The 25,753-nt window shown below is 34.0% G+C and overlaps 1 protein-coding gene across 3 annotated transcripts; it reads left to right on the top strand.

Annotated features, from left to right (window-relative positions):
- The first annotated feature begins 6,613 nt into the window (after positions 1–6,613).
- Positions 6,614–25,499, top strand: LOC109056659 (ectonucleoside triphosphate diphosphohydrolase 1-like). Of its 3 annotated transcripts, XM_042735734.1 has the most exons (11): positions 6,646–6,770; positions 7,520–7,682; positions 20,525–20,646; positions 20,737–20,854; positions 21,402–21,552; positions 22,417–22,576; positions 22,772–22,990; positions 23,540–23,791; positions 23,886–23,993; positions 24,133–24,270; positions 24,465–25,499. In XM_042735734.1, exons 3-11 carry the CDS (start codon positions 20,596–20,598, stop codon positions 24,672–24,674), a joined length of 1,407 nt encoding a protein of 468 aa, XP_042591668.1. In that variant the 5' UTR covers positions 6,646–6,770; positions 7,520–7,682; positions 20,525–20,595; the 3' UTR covers positions 24,675–25,499. The 3 variants fall into 3 exon arrangements, with proteins under 3 accessions (XP_042591666.1, XP_042591668.1, XP_042591667.1); XM_042735732.1 differs by lacking the exon at positions 7,520–7,682 and having other exon boundaries at positions 6,614–6,770; XM_042735733.1 differs by lacking the exons at positions 6,646–6,770; positions 7,520–7,682 and adding an exon at positions 19,139–19,158.
- Positions 25,500–25,753: the final 254 nt, after the last annotated feature.

The raw sequence follows: 25,753 nt of genomic DNA, 5'->3' as shown, positions 1-25,753 counted from the left end.
TTGTATACTCTGGAGTATTCATGACCTACCCTCACTTGTATTTTCCTGTTTAATAAAAAGTCCAAAACCCAGTTATATGTTCTACCGTTAATTCCTAATGATTTTAATTTGATCAGTAATCCTTCTTTCCAGAGCATATCATATGCCTTCTCCACATCAAAAAAGACTGCTATTACTACTTCTTTGTTGGTCTGTGCTTTCCTTATGTCTGACTCTAGGCACAATATAGAATCCATTGTATTCCAACCCCTTCGAAACCCACTTTGATATGGAGGTAAAAGAATTTTACTTTCCAGGAAGTATGCTATTCTTTCTGTGATCATTCGTTCCATGATTTTGCATAAATGTGAAGTCAAGGCAATTGGTCTGTAGCTAGAAGGATCTGATGGGTCTTTCCCTGGTTTAAGAACAGGCACTATTATTGCTTGTTTCCATACTGAAGAAAGTTGCCTAGTATCCCAAATTTGGTTAAACAGATTTAATATTATTTGTATATCTGTCATGTGTGCCAACATTTTATAACATACCCCATCTTTCCCTGAAGTAGTCTGTCGAGCACTATTTATCGCTCTTTTTAACTCAAACATGTTTAATGGTAAGTCTAATGGATTTTCTGACATCTCATTTTCCTTTAAAATATTAGGGTAAACATTAAGGTTTTATTCCTACTCTGTCTGGCCTCTACTGTAAGATTATCAGAGCTATGAACTTTCAGAAATGTTTGAACTAAAAGTTCAGCCTTTTCTAGGTTGCTAACAGCCATCTTATCCCCATTGTTCATCACTGGCAATTCATAATTTCTTCTGATCCCCCCATTCTTCTGATCATGCCCCCATACATCTGATAGTTGTACTTCTCTTCCAATACTACTGCAATATTGTCTCCAAAATGTACGTTTTTGTATTTTTATTGTTTTCCTTACTATTGCTTGGGCCCTTTTATATTGAATCATAGCCTCCTGAGAATGATGTTTTTTGAGTTGCCTAAATGTTTTATTTCTTGCTTTTATAGCTTCTTTGCACTCGATATTCCACCAGGGTACACTCTTGGAACATCTAACTCCTGTGCTTTTAGGTATTGTTTCCTCAGCTGACTGAACAATTTCATTAACTAGTTTATTGTTGAAAACATTTGTATCTCTCTGATTCTCTTTTCGTAGAGCCACAAATCTTTTTCCACAAATTTTTGTAAAGGTTCCCAATTTGCACTCTCCAGTTTCCATCTAGGACTTCCCTTTTCCTTTTCAAAACAAATTTTTGTGCCAACTTTAGTCACTATCGGGTAATGGTCACTCCCTACAGTAATATCTTTGGACACACTTCATGTGCTGATCCCTGCTACTGAACTAGATATAAATGTCAGGTCAAATACTGCTTCTGTATTATGAATGTTATTATATCTTGTTCCTTCTCCATTATTAATACATACTAAATATTTATCATCAATAAATTCTTCAGTAAGTAGGCCATTTGCATCAGTATTATTACTCCCCACAACAAATTATGTGAATTAAAATCCCCACACCATACTATGCTGTTTTGTTGTGGTCCCACTACATCTTCTAAAATGCTTTGATTAAATTTTTCACATGGATTATAATAATTAATAATATCTATGCAACCTCTTTTAGTCCATATCTTGCTTCTAATTGATTCATAATTTGAATTTATTTGTGCTACCTTATACTTCATACCATTTTGAATAAATGTTGCTACTCCTCCTCCTCTGCCAGGTTCTCTGTCTCTTCTAACTACATTATATCCCTTTATAATAAAATGTAATTGTGGTTTTAACCATGTCTCTTGTATACATATTACATTAGGTGTTTCTACTAATTTACTCAATGTACTCTGTCGCTTCTTTTTTTTGCATTATTGACACACTGTTTTCCTAATTAATGTTGTTCAGTTGCTTTGATGCAATCTTTTTTGTTTAAAGCGCTATATAAATAAAGGTTACTTGACTTGACTAAATCATCAATATACTTCTTAAACTCTTAACTGTTCGCAATTAGGCTCCTTGCATTCCACTGTAAAATGATCAACACCATTAAGAAGATCCAGCCCATGTCTGAGATGATTGTGTTTCTTCATTGAGGGTATCTCTAACTGTTTCCCAGGGCAACCCTTTTACATCTAAATACTTCTCTGCTGATTTGACAATTATTTTGATCCTTTCATTTTGGCTTTTTGTCTGTGCTGAGCAATTTATTATTTCTGCCATAAACAGTACAAAATCATTCTTTTTCACTTTCAGAAACTCTTCTTTCAACTTATCACATCCTTGACATTTTCATATTTCTTTGTATATACTTCCACTTTGTTTTGTCATTCTCACATTTCCTGAAACCTTCTTTGCACTTTCACCAGATGAGCCCACCTTAACCACTTGACTCTTTGTACTTCAGCCTGCCTCTTACTAACTTCACAGCCACGATAAGCTGAGCTATGTCCCCCTCCACAATTACAACATTTCAGCTTTGTACCCTCATCTCATTTGCCATACTCGTGTTCTCCACTACATTCACCACATCTTTGCTTTTCCTTGCACACCGCCGCAACATGTCCAAATCTCTGACATTTGAAACATCTAAGTGGAGGAGGTATGTATAGCCTCACATCTTTCCAGGGAGAGTTTCCTCATCAAAAGTGATCGCAACCGAGATGCTATCACTTACACTTCCATTCCTATTTGTTTTTAGATGTTTGACTTCACTTTTCCAGGCAACCCGTAACCCGTGTTTTTCCAACCTTATACCCGTGAAAGTGCACTGGAACGGCAGTCAAACCCGTGACTTCCCACCCGTGAACTCGTACTAGATCGATGTAGGCCTACTCCCTGTTCCAAGCTGACGTCACACAGCCTGCAAAACAACAATAGCAGCCCATACGGATAATATTGCCTACGGATGCAGTGTTTATGTGTTTATGCAAGTGGTACACGTTGAAAAATAGATTTTAGGACAATATAACGTTGCAATAAAATTAAAAATCTAGCTACAATTCCTTGCAATCAGGAAGTTTAGTGTGACTTGCCTGGAACACTACAAAGTCATGAGTCGTGGTTTGAAGTCGTGACTTACAGGCTCAAAAACCTGCCTGGAACACAGCATCATTTCCTGAACCATCACTTCCCTCCGCATACTTCTGTCCATTCACAGTCCAGTTGTTGCCAACCGCCTTGGGAGCATGAAAAAGTACTGCGCAACAGCATTGACCCATACAGGCTTATCTAATATATTCATGATGTTTCATGACTCTGCAAACGATTTAAAAGTGCATGGCATCAACAAGGACACCTTAAACAACACAACCCAGATGTTCAGACAGGTTTTATTTATTTTCCACATTCCACAGTCTCATAGTTAAAAGCTCTGAACCCATGACTAAATCAAAGACAAGTCCCAGAGTGTTTTTGGCATTGATGGTAAGAAACACCTGGCACGTCTCATGTGTTTATCTGTATAGACAAAACCATTTATCTTCTGCTATGGAGACCTGATCTGACAGACAAGAAATATCATGGTCCTTTTTTCATTCATATAATGCAGTTTATAGTATAAAAGTCAATAAATGGTTCACTTTGTAAAGTGGGAAATGATAGCGGGGCATGATGAGCCTATAAAAGATGCAAAAGCACTGAACAGCTCTTTAATGTCTTTAAATAGCCAGTATTTCAGAGAATAGCCTACCACTCACAACCCACAGAATCATCTCATTCAGCTAAAACATCACATTATGCTTTCATCTTTAGAAATGAAATTGACAACTGTGCTGAGTGTTTTTTAATGAGACTTCATATGTGCTAAGAAATTGAATTATTGCACAAGAAGATGAAGAGTTATAGCGACTCGGATTATCTGCATTGTTTTTCTCATTCTGAAAAAAATAAAAAATAAAATAAATAAAATGGTATAGTGATTTTGAAATGGTATCCAGCTCTTACAAAGACCTCATGAGATGACTGAACTATAAGTTTGATTGCAACATATAATCATTGCTGTTAATAGTGTAGTGTTCACCGTCTGTTTGATTACATGACTTTAACTAACTGCTTGATTTTTACTATACATTTCTGCCATATGGACATCAACTTGAGATCTTAAGTCACCACTGATAAGCTATTAGTAAATATAATGTAAAAACATTAATTTTCTGTAAAGCTGCTTTGCAACAATTTGCATCGTGAACACAGCAGAATGCTTTGAAAGTTGCGTTATGAAGTTGTTCTGCAGCATTTGTGACGAGCTCAAAATGTTTCAATATAACTGACTTGCACTACTTACTGTTCAAGATGTGTACCACAAACATCCTTTTTAATGTGCGGCAGGAAACCTTTTTGGAGGGAAAAGTTTCTCCAAAAGGGAAGCAGGTGGTTGACATCATTGCCAGACAGCTATTTTAGTGAGACTGCTGGCTTTGAATCACCATCTGCAAAGTTTACAAAGTTTACTTTTTCAAGATTGGTTAGTGCCATTAGAATCATTGGGGCTCATTTAATAATTCTTTGTCAGTTACACTCCAATCCATGGCATGAAATGATATACAGAGATCTGTGCAGTAATGGTCGGTTACACTTTTGACCTCATGCTAAAACAACACTTATTTCTAACACTCATTTATATGGTGTCTTGGAAATAATCAATGGCTTCGCATGAGAAACTCCTTTACTATTGAGGCTCATAAAAATAGGCTGTGGGGTGAGACAATCAGTGAAATCCACAGGGTATTTTTATGGGAAGGTCACAGACCAAATAAGACAAAGGTTTGTGTGGTCCACCGTAACACTGAATGAATCCATATCCTGAGAACGTAAAGTGATTAATATGCTCTTGTTTTCAAAGGTTTCCTAACACATGTGTTATTTTTGCAACCACACAGTTACCATGTACAATAAAAAAAAAAAAAAAAAAAAAAAAAAAAATAAATAAATAAAAAATCACATGGAAACAAGATGAGGCACCTGATTATGTTGTTACCATCCAAATACAGTGGATATAAACATGCACCAGGAAGCAGCTTTCTGAAGGTTTAATTGAAAGAGTATGCTGTTTAGTTCTGTTCGGGGGCCCCAGGAAGTCATGCAGACGATGCATTTTCTTATAAGGAAAGTTCTATAGGGATCAAACTTTCAAAAAAGTTATGTATTATGCATTTGGTATCACAGAGGTCCCTTGTGTGTTCTAAATTTAAAAGGGCAACTAGTTTCCACTCAGACTGACCACGCTTCCAATGCATTTCCACTGTTGAGTAATTGCCTCAAAGACTTTTATTGTTCTAAACACATTTGAAATATCTCTCACAAACCTTAAATAAAAGCCCCAAACTGCATATTATAACTATGTGTGCCTTTGATCTTGAGCTTAATCTTTTTTAGCAAGCATTGCTTACTGTATCCGACAAAGATACAAACTGCAATGCAATAAAAGATGCAATGAAAGTGACTCAAGACACAACATGAGAATGATAGAATTTTTAATTTGGGTGAACTATCCCTTTAATCAGCAATAGCTGATCTCAGAGAAGTTGTGCATGCACTGCTCTTTCAAGAATGCCTAGAGGACAGACTAGCATCTGCGTTTCTTAGCATTCAAAAGGAAACATTTATAAATTGCGACATAATTGTTATCTTGCCCACACACCTACTAAAAATGGTTTGTCATTTAGTTTCTATGCTTAAGGAAGTGAAAATGCTGCAAAATAGTTGTGTTTTTGTACAACATCCCATTTTCTTGACGCAGGCTTGCGTGTTATTTAGTTTCAGCAAATCATACTTACTACAAATAATACTACAAATATCAGCAAATGATGACGTGTCCAGAGGCATCAGAAGACATGTGTCCACAGCATTATATAAATATATATATATATATATATATATATATATATATATATATATATTCACTCACCCTCAAGTCATTCCAAATCTGCAATACATTCTGGAATACAAAAGGAGATTTTTAGCAAAATGTCAGTATGCACATTTAAATACTGTAATACTATCCAAGATAAGCCTCGATAAGTCTCATATTTCTCACGTCCTATGTCAATGATATTATTAATTTCCACAAACACCTCTTCATGTCCCCAGTGCAACACCTGCATGAAAGACCTAGACACAAACATAGAGAACAAAAAGGTAGAGAATAAAACATGACTTTTGTTGTCTGTTGATGTTTTTATGACAACCAAGAGTGACAGAGCTAGTTGTAACCCAGAGAGAAACAAAAATGCCTTTGTTTCTTGATACTGTAAGGTAAGCTCTCTCTCTCTCTCTCTCTCTCTCTCTCTCTCTCTCTCTCTCACACACACACACATTCCATTCTACTACATCTGGACTATTAATCAGTTAGATCTTTCTTCTCCTTTGTCAGTGTCTTTATCTCTCTTTCTTTCTCTCTCTCTCACACACACACACACACTCTTTGTCAGTATCTTTATCTCTCTCTCTTTCTCTTTCTCTCTCTCTCTCTCTCTCTCTCTCTCTCTCTCACACACACACACACACACACAGTCGAGAACAGAGAGGTAACAGGCAGATCGTTAAAATGGTTGGTGGTGGAGGAAGGGAAGGAGGGAGGGAGGGAGAAAGCTTGGCGACTGGCCCGCCCACTCATGCCCCCTTATAAAGCCTTATAAAGAACCTCAAGAATGGGAAAGACCCTCTAAGAGAGCCGAGCCAAACACTCAGAGTTGGGGCGAGTCAGTAAGAGGGCGCGAGAGAAAGAGAGAGAGGATTATAAGACACTGCATTCATGGATGAACAAGGAGGTGAGTCTATGACATCCACTCACATGAACACACACTTCACCATATTTGGTTCACGGCAGGGCAGGATGTAATTTGGAAAGGAGTGCACAAAGGAAGGAAGAAGAATTAACAATGCAGGACCACTATAAAAACATTTAAAATAATCTTACTTTGTGGATGTTTCTTAAATCAAGCATTCTTAAAAAGAAGATTAACTTTAAAGTATGGTTCTGTGGAAATTGATTGTCCTCATTCATGTTTGTGTGTTAACTTTAGACAGACAGTTCAAGAACCATATGGTTTTTAGTTTCACAATGTTTTTTTTTTAATTACAGATCGGTTGTTTGCTGCTAACTAATTAACTAATGCATTAATTCAAAAACATTTGCATTGTTTAAATCAGTGACATGCTCTCTATAAAAATTCCAGATAGACATCATACATTCTCAGTTAAGCCTGAACCCTTTAAAGAATCCTTTGAAGCATGCATTTGTTTATTAACCTGATGAACTACCTGTCAAAAAGTTCAAAAGTTCATGCATCAGATTTATTTACAACCTCTAAGAAACGTTAATGTAGATCAAAAACTAAAGTGGGCGGATAATCAAGTATTGTTCTTTGATCTCGCAATACATTCGGCTTAGACATGTAAACAGATTATAAGAAGCAATGTTAATAAAGGAAGATAAAAAAATACAGGAATCCACTGCAGGATGCATGGTTGTCTGATGCATTGGGTTTCAGCATCTGGTATCCATCTAACTGCTTAGGAGCCTGCGAGGGTTTGTGCAGGACTGAGAGCGCAGAGGCATTGTCAAAGAGGAAGAGAGAGAGAAAGATTGTTGCATAACACCAGAGGATTTCTTTCTGAGAGTGGACAGGCCATCTGGTAGTAACAAAACATCCTCCATTGTAACCATGACAAGAATTTAAGTAAGTTGCAGCTGCATTATATCTGGATATATATGGAGTTTTGCATTATTGCACGAGGCATAGAACTACCGGAATGTTTTTGTTAAGAGAAGTACTGTTTTCGCATGCAAAAATTAGAAAACTCATGTACTCACCGTGCCATCTTCCTATACCTGCAGTTAGTACCTTAAGCAAATTAAACTTCCTGTAGCTGACACAACAAGGGTCAGTGCAGACATTCCTCATTATTCCAGTCTAATGTACTTGAGGAAATGTCCCACCCCTTCCACACATGGGGCCTCTCTTGAAAACCTGTATGAAGTGATGCCCTTTTATTTATAGGGCTACTTCAAGAATCTTTGGACAAAATTAGCTTTTAAAAAAGTGAAAAGTATTTTACTTACAAGTGAAAATGACACTTCAGGTGGTCCCATTAGTTAATGTTAGTTAATGCATTAACATTAACAACAAGCATTAGGCTACATTTGTTACAGTATTTATATCTTTGCTAACATTAGTTAATTAAAACATGACTTTTCATTGGTAGTTCATGTCGGCTAAGGTCCAATAAATCCTAGATATTCATCCCTGCTTCAATAACACTTTAGTAAAGGGACCAATTCTCACTATTTACTGCCTATAACATATTGGCTGTTTATTACTTATAAAGCACATATTCTGCATGACTATATTCTACATCCTTAACCCCAAATTTAACAACTATATTACTAACAATTAATAAGCAGCAAATTAAGAGTTTATTGAGGCAAAAGTTGTAGTTAATGGTTTGTTAATAGTGAGAACCGGACCTTAAAGTGTGACCAAAAAAACATATTGGTAGAAAATATAGTTATGTAAATACGTTTTGATAGTTTTTTTTGTCTTATGGGTTAACATGAGCTAAGATTTGTTGTAAATTGTTACCAAATATCGTTTGATATTATTTAAATATTTACATATTCAAATATAGGGCATATAGGAAAATGTTGCATGCAAAATGGCTTCTTTGTAACCTCATAATGAGGTATATTGCGTGTCATTGTAAATGGCTTGCTTGGGTACAGGGCTCTGCAATCACACCTCACTAAGATCTTGCACTACATAAGATCTGTGAGTAGCATGTGGCCATGAGTCAGACCCAAAACGCTTCACCACTGTCCTGAATGATAATGTCAGAATGTGGTCTACTCATGACACATGAGTAGTGAGAAGATTTGTCTTAGATAAACTGTGCACCTTATCACTTAAAAAAAAAAATAAAATCTTATTAGACTTTTAATATATATTAATTCCAGCTAAAATAAATGAATGTTGAACATACCTCAGCTCAATAATGAATAAGACTCCTGAGATATTCTTCCCATCTGACAGTTGTACCTTTTCAACATGAAAGATGTGAATCATTATGAGAATTTAGACTGCGTAATACAAGAATCATCAACCACAAACCAGCCATTAGCTGACTATCACCCGGTTTTAGAAGTTAAGGCCAAGTCAGCTTCTTGTTGTCAGTTAATTTGCTGCCAAATAAAACAAAAACTTTCCCCTTTGAAATATGAAATGCTCCTAGATTCTCTGATATTAACTGAATCTGATGTGCATTTAAAATATTTAAAATATATATATACTTATTTATAAAAAAAATGAATGAATGAAAATAACTGTGGCATTATATCTGTTGCTGAAGCACCAGTTTTCAAATGAATGACTCTTCAAAGAGCAGTTGCAACAGACTCTTTTGAAACTTTTTTGCTTAATCAAACATTTGGCTCAAGGCCCATTTAACTGCCAGGAAAAAGCCCATTTCATGTCCCTGGAGCATCTCTCTGGAACGCAATGCTTCCAAAGTTTGCTTTAAATAAATTAATCAAAGTCACTGGTTTAGCAGTAGGGTTAACATGCTCAAACATATTGCAAGTGTTATCTTACACAACAGCAAAGAAGACATGCATTTGGTTGTGAAGTGGCAATAAATGAGAAAACTATAATAAAACAAAAAAATTAATTCCGGACTATTTCTAACACAGGAAATGCAGAGCTGTGCTTGGGCTTGGCTAGTCATGTCTGAGCAAAGAAAGATGCCACAGTAAAGGAAATATGTTCCTTGTTGTCGAAGATTAATTATAATTGTGATAACATTATTAAGTATTTCACAGCCTGGTGACACACTCAAAATTATTTGTTAGTGTTAAGAGATTAAAGTCTCTGTGCTCGACACAGGGAAGTCTGTAATTTTCCATATTGATTGATTGATTGATTGATTGATTGATTTGATTGACAGGTGTTTTTCCCCATGCGGTTTTGACTTACATGTTGCACTGTGCTGTGTTTTATAAACCTTATCAAAAAACATAAAAAATGTACTAACATAAAAAAAACACAAAAATTTTATATATATTTTTTATACATACAATGCAGTGCCTTAGTAGGGGTGAGGGATCATATACGACAAAAAAATAAAAATTTCAAAATATCAAAAACTCAAAAAAACAAACAAACAGAAAATTAAAAAAATGAAAATTATGTCATCAAACAAACAAACAGAAAATTACCAGATTTACCAGTGCCAAAAAATCCTTAAAATTAAAAGAATAGTTTACCCAAAAATGAAAATTATGTCATCATTTACTCACCCTCATGTCGTTCAAAACCTGTATGAGTATTGTTCTTATGTTGAACATAAAAGAAGATATTTTGAAGAATGCTGGTAATCAAACAGTTGATGGTCCCCATTGACTTCTATAGTATTTATTTTCCTATGGAAGCCGACGGGGTGCAACAACTGTTTGGTTCTTCAAAATTCTTTAAAATATAAGAAAAGAAATTAACTTATACATGTTTGAAACAACATGAGGGTAAGTAAATGATGACAAAATTTTCATTTTTGGATGAACTATTCCTTTAACCCAGTACACTGGTATTGTAACAGACTTTTAATGTGTAAGTATGTTGTAAACAGTTTATGGAAATATATTAAGTTTAAACCTTAAAAAGACAAAATACATTAAAAATTGGACTGCCAGGGATGGCAAATTCCATTTTAAATCTTAAAAATACATTTTGCTTAAATGCATATATACATATTTTGGATAGATGTATTTATATTGAATTTTTTTTTTTTAAATGTCAAATAAATATGACATAATGGAAGAAAATAAATCACTTTAATATATAAAATAGATAGATATATAAATATAAATAGATATTTATGCAAATGTATTTATAAAAAAATAAAAAAACAAACTTTTTTTTTGCTATATTATGAAATATTCATAAAACATAACTGTACTTTTTAAAAAATATATACTTTTTGCAGTATAGAATGTTCTGTCTAGTCATTAGTCATTTCACAACTCACAGCTCACTTCCTCTAACCTCAAAACTTCAACCCTTACAGCAGTTGAAATAAACATCCTTTTCTGGTAGAACAAACCCTTCAAGGAAGACCATCCTGAAATGTATACATCACTCTTTACATGGTCACTTACGTGGTCTCCTAAAACAAATAATGGATGTCATAACTACGCCTTTCCTGTTATGACAAAAACATTATTATCTTTGTTTATTTTGAAGTTCAAAGCACAGATCTTCACCAATTTCCCCAAAAGATAATTCTAATCTATTTTTTTTTTTTACATATTTCTCTTCTCTAGAAGGTTAGTTCAAGACAGATTCAAATATATCTGCTGTGAATCTGTCCTCTTCAAACATGTGTTTGTGCAGACAAGCCTACAGTATGTTGACCACAAGATCACACTGGCACACGTTTCAAGGGTGTGACAAAAGCTGTTCTCTCTTATGGAAAGTATGAGTGCAAGTGCTCTGAACCACTAAACCTAATGCTTCTTGACTCATTTCTCGTCTTTATCAGTTTGTAAGACTGAATGAACCACATAATGTGCAACCTAAGCTCATTGATCTAAAAAGGCTTCTTAGCTCTCACATAATAATACGGTCTGATTGCTTTCAAAAGGACTTTACACTATTAGATATTATAGCAAAGAGGCAAGAAAGGCACAATTTATTTGATTACCTTTCTAAAAAAAAAGCATCACATACAGATGAATGGGAAAGGAAGAACAATCAATGGAAAAGCATTTGTTACTGTAAATCTAGAATGACTGCTAGCTAAAAGCCTACAGCACAGTCAAAAATATTTGTCATGATGAGATATATTGTAAGATGTCATCAGTTTGAGTTTTGGATTAGGCGTATTATTAACACACCTCACTTTTGGCTGATGATGCTTTTTGTGGGATTCACACTTGCCAGCTCATAATTCGTTTCCAGATATTGTTTAACATCCAATCTGCTTATGCTTAGCATGCATACTGCATTGTCTGTTAAGAAAAGCTATATGTGCAACACATTAAGGACATACCAAAGGGTCAAGGTTGGGATGTTTAGCTTTGTCCAGTTAGCCCCTGCTAGTAGATGCAATAATTACATCATCTTGACCATTTTCCCCAAGTAATTTTAAAGAAGAACACTAAGACCACTCCTTACCTGGTAAAAAAGAAAAGAAAAAAAAGAAAAGAAAGAAAGAAAGAAAGAAAGAACCCTCTGCAGGATGTTGGCCCTCCATGTGCCTGATTGCAGCATCTGGCCTACATATGCAATTGTTCTTCACTTTTTCCTTTTCTCAACTTCTCAGTTGTTTAAAAGATTAAGGCAATTATCAAATTCTGATTATATATTTCATATTATTAAAATAAATGTTGTACTACTGGCTCAAAATGTTCTGAAAGCTCATGAGCAAAATTAAAAATCACAAAACCATATTTTACACTATCTCCAGATACTACAGACCCCCTTGAGCCATTAGGATATTTACAATCATTGTTTTTTAATCTAATCCATATCTGAAGGAGGGATAGACTTTCATTCTTTCGTTGTCTGAAAGACAAGCTACTGTCCATGAAAACACAAAACAACCCAAAGACATTACAACCTGACACCTTTGATAACACGCTTTCTCACAAATTCAATTATCATATTGCTAAAACGTATCTTTTATAAAATGACAATAATAATAAAAAATTAAATTTTACATTTAGTTTTAAAATATTAAAATTTAATTTTACATGAAAAACACATTACCAGCTGTACCAGTGGCTAAAGTTCTGGAAGCTCATGAGCATAATCGACTATTTAAAATCATTAAAGCATCTTATATACTATATCAGATGAAAATGTATAGTCATTTTCCTTGTAATCTAAAGCATGGTTGAATGAAGAACAGAATTTCAAAGAAAAGCTACTGTCTGTTTGGTTCATGATAACACAAAAGACATTTGAAAACCTGACACCCCTGATATCCTGCTTTCTCACGACTGTGTTGCAAGAACCACTGTCAGAGTTTACTATGTAGGGTGTGAAGTGACATGTACCATTATTTACCATGTCTCACATTGACTTGGATGACCTCATACAAGCTTACTCAGGCACCTAAGGTGCAGGTGAGTGTTACAGAGAAGACATTAAACCTGATGTAACATGTTTAGTCATGGTTTTGGACTACAGTGACTCTTTAGGCTGATGAGACTAATAAAGGCTGTCAGTGCTGGGCTTTCAAAGGATTTAGTAGATGATGATCTACAGTATACAGGAACACACCAAGTAGAAAGAAAGTCTGTTTACTTGAGAGCATGACTGTACAATGACGTCTCTCTGGTGTTCCAGTCAATAAAAGATTCACAGCTGAGACATAGGTTGCTATACAAACATTCTTTGAAAGAAGGTCATTCTACAAAGAAAGCTTTTTTTGTGTGTTTCCCTTTGCTCAAGAGGAAATGCAACTTAGTTTCATAATGAAGTTTGGTTAAGTAAAGCAAGAGACATGCCACTGATGCTGGAGATTGTTTTTGGGCCCCCATCTCTATATAGTATAACAGAAACGACTTGAATTTGGCAGAAACTCAGAGAAATTTACAGTAAAAGCTCAGGGGTAATGCATTTTATTTGGGTTTGGTGTTTGGAAGAATGCAGTGAACATAGAGCAGAAGATAAAGTGTCCATAAAAGACCATTGATTGGGTTGTTTGTTAATGTTCTGTACTGCCAGGCAACATATTCCCAACAGGGCCTGAAGGGAAAATAGAATAGGATGTCTTGATCAGAAGTAAAAAGCCATTTTCCACATGAAAACATTTGTGGTGCTGCTTTATATTTTAACCAAGGCTTAAAATTACTGCATAAAATAATTAAGAATTATTCCTTTAAATAATATGAATACTGCAAAATCATGCATATAAAACAAAAAAGCTATGTAATTTTAATTGTTCAGAGCAATAAAACAGGGCTGTTCGGACTTTGTAGATTATATTCCAGCAGGTTAATTAAACATTGGGCCTCCTCCTTCCTCTTTTAATTACCTGTACCAAATGGATGTGAGTCTTAAGTAATAGTTTAACACCCCCCCCACCCCATCACGCCCTACCCCACACACACAAAGACATCTTGGGTGCCGTCAGAATAATAGTACAGAAATATGTGCAGAAATATGTGCAGATCAAGCACCATTTACAATATAAAACAGTTGAGAGCACAATTTGGGGGATGGACTTTTGCCACTGTAAGAAGCATTACTATGGATTATGGACTCAATTTGCCTTGTTTGTTTGTGCAGCTGTTCTGCTTAGACAGTATCTTGATCTGCGCATTGTAAAAAATGACACGTAACATACATTTTTAGATTTAAATCTGCTTAGTCTGCTCAGTCTTTACATAAACAGACCAGTGAGGCCATTTTCATTTTATATCCTATCTTATATCTTTCATCTTTTATCTTATATCCTTTTCATCTTATATCCTCACAGTATATCCTATGTCTCCATTTTGATGAGGGTTTGATTTAAAAATTCAGCAGTGTTCCCTTGCAAATACCATTGTATTCTAGCTTTAATATACAACAGACAGCAACAGATAAAAGACCTACACTAGCATTCAAAAGTTAGTGGTCAGTAATTAATCCTTGTTACAAAGGATTTTAAATAAATGCTGTTCTTTTGAACTTTCTATTGATCACAGAATCTGAAGAAAAAAAAAAAACAATTACATTTTCCACAAACAACTAATAAGCAGCACAACTGTTTTCAACATTGACAGCATATTAGAATAATTTCTGAAGGACTTGTGACACTGAAGACTTGAGTAATGGCTATAGAATTCAGCTTTGTCATCAAAGGAATAAATGACATTTTAAATATATTACAATAGAAAACGTTTAAAGGCATGCAGCCTTGGTGAACATAAGAGACTCATATAACATTATTAAATAGACTGAGACTGATCACTTCAAGTAAAATATTTGGGTGGAATATGTTCTAACAAGGAAAACAGATAAAGTTGTCCTGGATAACAGTATCTTCCATATGCGTCAAAGGACTAATATTCTGTTTTCATTCAAATCACCCTCATTTTTTCCAAACCTGCATGACCTTCTTCTTCAGAAGATACAAGGTGTGGCTTGAAAATGAGAGTTGGTGTTGGTATGAAGGAATTGTGCTATAATAACCCAAATACATCTCATTAATATACACTATAAACTCTTTAAAAGAGACAGACATGTACAGTAGATGTTTGTGAAAGATGTTTTCTCTCGGGATGATCATTTTTAAATCATACTGCATCAAAATTTGTTAATACTTTACTAGTTAAGGGTGGATAATTTTATCAGTTGTTGAATATTCTTGCAAAAATATATATTACTGTTATAGTTTTTATTAATAAGCATTGCTATTTAGATGATAACTTTGTCTAGTGCTCTTATGTTTATAGCATGATTTGTGAAAATGTAACTACTATACTGAATTACATAGCATAGACTTCTTCATGGCTAGGGTGTAACCTACTTGTTCTACTGATCTGTGTACTAGAGGTAAATGCTACTGTTTTTGACAACATTTCTGACAGATATTATGATGATGTTTTTGCGTTTCCCTTATCGGATGCAGTATACTGTCAGCAATAACCTGTGCATGGTCTTATTTACTGTCAGGTTAAAAAGTTGCAGTGTTGAAAAACTAAAAACAACAACAAAAAACAAACAAACAAAAAAATCATGCATATAAAACAACAAAGTTTATGTAATTTTAATTGTTCAGAGCAATAAAACAGGGCTGTTCGGAATTTGTAGATTATATTCCAGAAGGTTAATCAAACATTGGGCCTGCTCCTTCCTCTTTTAATTACCTGTACCAAATGGATGTGAGTCTAAAGAAATAGTTTAACAACCCCATCCCCCCCCCCCCCCCCCCCAGTGAAAAGCTGTGTTTTTGTAATATTAAAATCCATCAAAAATAAGTCCTCAAACCATAAAAATCTCTCCCCTCTAAAATATGAGTCCTTTATTGAAAATTTTGCTTTCTCAAGTGAAAAAGTCATTTCGTCTGAATCAGGAGAGAAATATGTGCAGATCAAGCACCATTTACAAGATAAAACAGTTGAGAACACAATTTGGGGGATGGACTTTTGCCACTGTAAGAAGCATTACTATGGATTATGGACTCAATTTGCCTTGTTTGTTTGTGCAGCTGTTCTGCTTAGACAGTATCTTGATCTGCGCATTGTAAAAAATGACACGTAACATACATTTTTAGATTTAAATCTGCTTAGTCTGCTCAGTCTTTACATAAACAGACCAGTGAGGCCATTTTCATTTTATATCCTATCTTATATCTTTCATCTTTTATCTTATATCCTTTTCATCTTATATCCTCACAGTATATCCTATGTCTCCATTTTGATGTGGGTTTGGTTTAAAAATTCAGCAGTGTTCCCTTGCAAATACCATTGTATTCTAGCTTTAATATACAACAGACAGCAACAGATAAAAGACCTACAATACCATTCAAAAGTTAGTGGTCAGTAATTAATCCTTGTTACAAAGGATTTTAAATAAATGCTGTTCTTTTGAACTTTCTATTGATCACAGAATCTGAAAAAAAAAAAAAAAAAAAAAAAATACAGTTTCCACAAACAACTAATAAGCAGCACAACTGTTTTCAACATTGACAGCATATTAGAATAATTTCTGAAGGACTTGTGACACTGAAGACTTGAGTAATGGCTATAGAATTCAGCTTTGTCATCAAAGGAATAAATTACATTTTAAATATATTACAATAGAAAATGTTTAAAGGCATGCAGCCTTGGTGAACATAAGAGACACATATAACATTATTAAATAGACTGAGACTGATCACTTCAAGTAAAATATTTGGGTGGAATATGTTCTAACAAGGAAAACAGATAAAGTTATCCTGGATGACAGTATCTTCCATATGCGTCAAAGGACTAATATTCTGTTTTCATTCAAATCACCCTCATGTTTTCCAAACCTGCATGACCTTCTTCTTCAGAAAATACAAGGTGTGGCTTGAAAATGAGAGTTGGTGTTGGTATGAAGGAATTGTGCTATAATAACCCAAATTCATCTCATTAATATACACTATAAACTCTTTAGAAGAGACAGACATGTACAGTAGATGTTTGTGAAAGATGTTTTCTCTCGGGATGATCATTTTTAAATCATACTGCATCAAAATTTGTTAACACTTTACTAGTTAGGGGTGGATAATTTTATCAGTTGTTTATTATTCATTCAATCAATAAATATTACTGTTATAGTTTTTATTAAAAACCATTGCTACATAGCTGATAACTTTGTCTAGTGTTCTTATGAAAGTTTATAGCATGATTTGTGAAAATGTAACTACTATACTGAATTACATAGCATAGACTTCTTCATGGCTAGGGTGTAACCTACTTGTTCTACTGATCTGTGTACTAGAGGTAAATGCTACTGTTTTTGACAGACATTTCTGACAGATATTATGATGATGTTTTTGCGTTTCCCTTATCGGATGCAGTATACTGTCAGCAATAACCTGTGCATGGTATTATTTACTTGCAGTTTAAGTGCCGGTGATGCAGTGTTGAAAAACTAAAAACAACAACAAAAAACAAACAAACAAAACTAACAATAAATAGGTGTAAAAATAAACAGAAATTATTTAAAATCTTTTGCAAATAAAATGGGATAAAAATATTGCTGACCCTAAACTGCAACTTCATACTTTACTAACTTAGTTTTAAATTTAGTACTAAAAAGTATTAAATGTAATGCTTAGAATTAAATTAAGTGGGAAAGACAACTCCAATAACGCTTATAATAGCTGGATCTGGCAACAAGAAGGCTGTCCCCGCACCCGCACTCAAAACTCTCTGAAGGCTTGCTCACTTCGCCCCGCCAGCCAGAGTCTCGCAGCGATCATTTTCATACCACGGACGCTAAACATTCTTGCAAACTGTCTTAGCTTAATTATACATGTCACAGTTTAACAGCAAATTAGTCATTCAGAGAACAAATGTTATTTCTGAGCATGAAAAATTTACCGAGGTCTGGATCTCGGGGAACTCATAACTGGCTATGGGCCTGCGTGGAACTCTATCCTAAAATCTGATTTCTCCTTATCATGCACTGCATTTACGGCATGCAGCAAATGCTATTTTCCTGTGGAAACAAACAAACAAACAAACAAACAAAAAAAACACTGCTGTTCTTACTAAGGAATAGCCTAATAAAAAAAATAACGAAAATTTACTTGCCATTATAGCATTAACTTGGCCTATGTGGAACAAAAATGGTGGATTTTTAAGAAATATCCAGGAAATCTCTTTTCCATCGAAGGGAATGGGGAATAGGGGCTGTAAAAAATAAAATAAAACATAAACAAACATAAACAAATACAAATATCAATCTCATTATCCCAATTCCAATTATAAACAGAAACAGATTCGAATTTCTGTCATTTTGTTTATTGCTTTGTGAGAACAGCTGGAAAATAACATCTGCTACATGCAAATTCAGTGCATGTTAAATTAAAAAAGCGAGTTAGCCTATTTCTATAACTCATTTATGATAGTATGTTTAACTCCTGCATGAACTGGACACATCTTTCATCCATTGTGTCCTCTAATGAAGACAGTTCCCTAACTTTTTAATGAAAAAAAAAAAACAAATCTGAGAAATGAAATTTAAATATTTCTTTAAGATGCCGCGTATAGTCTTCAGACTAGAACACTTGGATGTCACTGACTTGAATGCCGAAGACAAAAGCTTTAGTACCAGAGGCTGATCTGTATGCAGCTCACACAGGCTCTCCAAAGTTGTTCAGTCTCCAAACGGGCGCACTAGGGAAGGGAACTCCTCTCACTCCCGCCCGTGACGGCACTGGGGGCCTGGCTCTACTTGCACAAGGGTGTTTCCCCAAAATAAAGCGAAATCACTTGTGCCAAGCAAAGCCGCAGCTACGCACACATGAGTTTGATCATTTTGGCTACTTAAACAAATCCTTACAAAGAAATTTACTCGCAAGACTAGGCTGTAATTCAGTGGGCAGAAATCGATTAATACTCTGTTGGATGGGACTTACCACATTAACCGTTTTCACACCGTTTTCTCCAGTAAGAGAAGCCAGCGCGTGTCCTGATGGGTTGGTGAAAAGCGCAACGAGGCGCGCTGATTTAAATGTTTCATTGCTGCATATACTGTAGCTATACTTTCCGCTTTACTTACATTAAACCTAGTGAAATGTGGCTCGATTGGCCTTGCAAGAACTAGAAGTAAATTAGCTTTAATGGAGATTTGTAATGTGTTTTTTACGTGTCTTAAACTCTAAAATAACAATTCTATATGCTACAAAATAAGGTAGAAACTAACAATTATACCCTTATTTCACTTACATTTTTTAAAATTCAAAAGAGTAGCCTAAATATGCTGGAGAAAAATTAACCTATGAAGGCTATAGAAAGCTTGTGTTATATAACATACTGATTTAGATTATACCAGTTCTATCAATTACAAAATAAAAAACTAAACAAATATAAAAACATAAAACCATAAAAAATTAAAAATTATTAATAATATTTTTAATAATAATTTAAAATTTATTAAAATTATTATTATTATTATTATTATTATTTTAATTTGTGAACTTCAGGAGGGTGGTGGTCCTGTTTGATAATGAGTTCACAACTGTAGCTCATTTCTGATTGGTTAAACTCATGGTGTTACATCTCACCCATTACTGCACTGGTGTACAATGTTGAGTATGAATTAGATATATGACACCATCCAAATGATAGCATCACAAATGTTCCATAAACATGCATAAATAAAACACATTATATAGCATTTTAACAGGAAGAATGTTCCCTTTTCTCATGGGTATACTTATAAAATTCAGCCAAAATATTTCCCATCCATAAATCCATCCATTCTCCAAGCAGCATTTCCTACAGGGACATGGGAATGCTGGAGCCTATCCCAGTATCTGCGACCACAGAAAATATAAAATGGATAATTTCTTTAATTCAGCGATATTCACTGAAGTGAAAATTCTCCTGATCTGTAAAATATCTACATCGGACCTAAACACATGAAGGGCCTCTTAGAGGCTTTATTGTGTACACAGTGGGGGAGACAGCTGTAATGCCCAGCAGAATACACAGTGCCATCATGCTTTCAAGCTCTGTTTGTTTTTCCGTTAAACTGACAGTAGGTGTTGGCGTTTGATTTATTCTTTTAATACCACATAAAGCCTCACCAAAAGGCAAACAATATTTAGAATTTGCTTCACAATTATTATTTAGACTAGATTAGAGATAACAAAGACAAAGATTCAGTTTACAGTTTGCATTGAATCCAAACACCCTGTACTATTGTTAATAATATAAAATGCTATGTAGTTATGAAATATGGAAAGAAGATATATGCTCATGCTGTAAACAAAAAGTACCAAAGCTGTTAAATAAATGCACATTTTTCAACCTGCTCTCTTTATTTTCTCTTTTTTGAAGTAAAAGTCAAGAACTCATGGCACAGGCCAGTGGTCATCTTTCTGGCTGCTATCACCGTGGGGATCATCATCATGGTGGTCATTTCTGTCGTCCAGAACAAGCCTTTATACCAGAAATACAAAGTATGACTAACATTTTAAGTGAACCATTTATTGTTACACATTCGATTTGTATAGATTTCACTGATGCAGTGGTCCTTGTACACTTGACAGTATGGAATAGTTCTGGATGCAGGTTCCTCCCACACCTCTGTGTTTATCTATGAATGGCCAGCTGAGAAGGAGAACAACACTGGCATGGTACAACAGAAACACACATGTAACGTGAAAGGTACGTAATCCCTAATTTGCATAGAGAAATACTAGTTACATGTTTTGGATAGTGTTTTTCCTTTTCCTTTTTTCAGTATGCGAAAGGAATTGTCCACTCAAAATAGACAATTGTAATCTTTTCTCACCCCTCCCTGTCTTTAAAATCTGACTTTCCTTCTCTGTGGAACCAAAAATGAAATATTTAACAGAATCCCCAAGCTGCTGTTTTCCATATAGTGACCACAACTGTCAAGCATGATTTTCATTAAATAAAGAGCTATTGTATGGCTTCAGGGGACTTAATGAAATGTAAGTCATATGGACTACTATTGTGATACCTTTTGCAGCTTGACAGCTCTTAGTCCTATACAGCTCAGACATTCTGATAAAACATAAGAAAGAATGTCAAGAGTAAATCATGACAGACGTGTAACTTTTGGGTGAACTGTCTATCCCGTTAGAAGTTATGTAAACACAACATTATTTCCAACAACATTTGCATACTTAGAAAAAGCCTGTAGGCAATGATCTTGAAAAACTTCTTTCTGTTTTTTTCTGCCCTGTAGGCAAAGGCATCTCCAGTTACTCTGCTAATCCACAGGGGGCTGGTGCATCTCTGCAGGAGTGCATGAATGAAGCAAAGCAGAAAATACCCGCACACAGACACCCTGAAACCCCTGTGTACCTGGGAGCCACAGCAGGCATGAGACTGCTCAGGTAATCAGTTCTCAATATTTTCATTTCTCAAGAATCAAATAGTGAGTATAGTAAAAATATAAAACTCACCTGTCACCTGTCAAAAGTGTGGAATAAGATTAAAAAAAAATTTTTTTTGAAAGAAGTCTCTCATGCTCACTGAGGCTGCATTTTTTTTTAAATGAAAAACAGTAATATTGAGAAATATTATTACAATTTTAAAAGAACTATTATCTATTTTAAAATATTTTAAAACATAATTTATTTCTGTGATGGCAAACTGATTTTTCAGCTTTCATTTTAATATGCTCATTTGAATCTTATTATATTAATCAATTATTACTGGTGCTCAACTATTAATTGTAGTTCTTATTATCAGTGTTAAAAATATACAATATTTGTAAAAATATAAAAAGGAATTGTTTTTCGGTTTCCACAAAAATATATATGTAAGTATGATAGTATCAACAACGGTTGTCAACATGAATAATAATAAGAAACTTTTCTTGAACACCTAATTGTTACTCTCAACTAAGCTAGCACAACATCACAGGAATAAATAACATTTTAAAACCTTTTACAGTAGAAAGAACATTTATTTGAAACTGTAATAAAATTTCACAGTGTTGTTTTTACTGTATTTTTGATTAAATACCTTGATGAGCATAACAGACTTCTTTAAAAAGAATTCAAATCCAAACATAGTGTATATTGTTTAACTAATTTATTAATTAACAGTGTTATCATTTAATTGTTAAATGGTAAAGACTAATAATATATATATATATATATATATATATATATATATATATATATATATATATATATATATATATATATATATATATATATATATATTTTTTTTTTTTTTTTTTTTTTTTTAAGGATGGAGAATGAAGAAGCCTCAAATAAGGTACTGGACTCTGTAGCACTTTCACTGAAGAGCTACCCCTTCTCCTATCAGGGAGCTCGTATCATTTCAGGCCAAGAAGAGGGAGCTTTCGGGTGGATTACAGTCAATTACCTGAGCGAAAACTTGAGAAAGGTATGGTAGTTTTTAACCTGGATTTAGCAATGTTTCACATTTGTAATTTTGATTTGTAATTTTTAACCCAAAGTCCTTTTTCACAGAATTGCAGTGCTGAATATATACAGTGTATAATTTATATCTAGTATAAGAATGATTTTTGAAAGAGTGTCAATGTGAAAAGGCCAATTGTCAGATGTGTTTATCATGCAGCCCACAGGGACGCTTGGAGCTCTGGACCTGGGTGGAGCGTCTACTCAGATAACCTTCGTACCTCAACAGAAAATTGAATCAAGTGACAATTCTATTGACTTCAGGCTGTACGGAAACAATTATCACCTGTACACCCACAGCTTTCTCTGTTACGGGAAGGACCAAGCTCTCAAGCTATCTATGGGCAAGAAATTAGAATCAACACTTAAAGCTGACAAGGTATGCTTGTCATTGCAGTTGAAACTGTACAGACCAGGGGTCTATGGGAATTTATACTTATTCTATACAATAAAGTGGTGCATTGAAGCAATATTGCAATGACAAAAAAACTGTGCAGTTGTCACTTCTAGTAAATATCACAAAGAATTACAAAGAATAAGCCAGTAACACTAAATTAAATGTGCAAATTTAAAGTAAAAAGACTGAAATACTATTTTTTTTCTATTCCTATAATCAATTTCTCTTTATTTACAACTTTTTGCCTTGTGTGTATAGTAGTACAGTATATTAATGCATTTACTACACATGCTTTATGATGCATACTTTGCAAATTAAATAAAATATTATTATTGCTGTCATTGTTAAATTTGACAAGGCATTACAGTATTTGTTAGGAACAATAAAACATTTAACTGGATTTTAGCTTCTTGTAGCTTTGATTAAATTTAACTATTGTATTTTTATTTAATGCATATCTAAAGATATAGACCACATTTGACTCTTATACAATTGTATCTTATATTTTTTTAATGTTTTTTCATCCTTAAGACAGACCCCATTGAGTTAAGAGATCCTTGCTTTCACCCTGGATATAAAGTCCCCAGGACAGTTCCAGATGTCTTCAATACACCCTGTACAAAAGAACTGAAACTGGCAAATGAAAACTTCCTACATGTCGGGCTTGGGAATTGGTCTCAGTGCCAACAATCAATCAGAAAAGTTTTTAATACCAGCATTTGTTCTTACTCCAAATGCTCTTTTAATGGTGTTTTCCAGCCTTCTGTCTATGGAGATTTTGGGGTAAGAAATGATGTACATAGTTTATTTGAAAGAATTTAAATGACTGGTTGTAAGTCATAACTAGTGATAATAAGTATGCCATTTAACTCACTAGGCCTTTTCAGCTTTCTTCTTTGTGATGGACTTTTTGAATCTGACAAGTGATTCTTTAGCCACTACAAAGGAGAAGCTAGCAGCGTACTGTTCTACACCATGGGAAAAGGTAAAAAAAAAAAATAATAATAATTAATTAATTAATTAAAAAATATATACTGTATATATATATATGTCTTTGTTGGAACATGATGTATAAATTATACATTTATACATTTTTTTTTTCTTTTTTTTTTTTACTTTTGTAGATTGTAGGAAATCATCCCAAAATAGATCAGAAGTACCTTTCAGAATACTGCTTCTCAGCAACCTACATTCTCACTCTTTTGGAAGATGGATACAAATTCACCTCCAACAACTGGAAAGACATCAGGTTCATTAAGAAGGTAAGCATGATGTAATTAAAAATATTACATTATTTCTCATTAAAAGTATTCAGACAGGTTAGATTTTATGTAGGTTAAAAATAAAGTGATAAAGCAATATATATTGTTCAAAATGTATTGAGAAACTTTTATTTTGGGGCCAATGAATATGGAAAATGATTGAGATTATTGTGTCAACTGCTTTCTATGTGCAGATAGGAGACAGTGATGCAGGCTGGACATTAGGTTACATGCTTAACCTGACCAACATGATCCCCGCTGAAGCTCCAGACATGCCACTGATGCCTTATGGGGGATATGTCACATTTATGTTCTTCTTCGCACTTCTAATACTTGTTCTTCTTCTTCTGGTCTATTTGTATTTCCATCGGTCTACTAGAACAGCTCAGAAAGACATCATTTAAATAGGGATATTATTCTTTGTATATTGAATGTTTATTTCTGCAGAACAAAATTTCGATAAATCTAAAAGGTTTTACATTTCAAATAATTTGGAAATCATACCTCGTGAAGGATAAACAGGTTTTTGGAGAGAGATGGGTTACAGGTTCCACTGCAGCTGAAGGGACTTCAGACTCTATTCCCATTCTTATGCTGTTTTTGTGACTAGTTAAAGTCTTCTTTAAAAGTCATGAGTACAGGTTTTAGCTTTTGGGGGGCTGGGTTAAAGGGGGTTGTTGAGCTTCCTTAAAAGGAAATGTGCACTGATCAATATATCATGTGCTTTTTAGTCTTTAATGAAGCTTCCCATTTTATGTATGTATCTTCTTGAAGCCAGTATCTTTTTTTTTCCAATTATTATTATTATTTTTTTTACTTATTATAAAGAATGTCTGTGAGAGTAAAAAAAAAATACTTTTTTACATTATGATCATATAAAAATCACTGGATATCATTGTTTAAAAATTGCTTTCAGCATAGCACATTTTTTTAATTAATTGCAAAAGGGAAATCTGTCATTGCATGTTTTTTTTTTTTTCTGCATACAGATTCTTGCTTTGTATTGCAATCATTTTTTAATACCCCAATGTAATAGGAGAGCTAAAATAATCCTTTTTCATAAAAAACAAAAAAAAACAACAAAAAAAAAAAACATTGTCTGTTTCTATAAGGCACATATTGTATATAAAATCCCTATGGCTCAGAAGCGGTGTAAAATTATGTGAAATTGTTTTTATACATTTAAACAAAACCTGTAGCAAATGTCTATTAAATTACAATTGACTGATTGTGTATGTTTTATTTAAAATATAAATGCATTGGTATTTGAAAGAAGAATGCTCACCAAGGCTGTATTTATTTGATCAAAAATAGAGCAAAAGAATAATCATATGGAATATTGTTATCATTTAGATGTTTTAAAATGTAATTTATTTTTTGTAATGGCAAAACTGAATTCTCAGCAGCCATTATGTCAGTCTTTAGTGTCACATGATCATATAATATGCTGATTTATTGCAAGTCACATTTCATTCTTTTCAAA

This window comes from Cyprinus carpio, chromosome B12, assembly GCF_018340385.1.
Source record: "Cyprinus carpio isolate SPL01 chromosome B12, ASM1834038v1, whole genome shotgun sequence".
NCBI lineage: Eukaryota > Metazoa > Chordata > Actinopteri > Cypriniformes > Cyprinidae > Cyprinus > Cyprinus carpio.
This window is presented reverse-complemented; position numbering and strand designations above follow the sequence as displayed.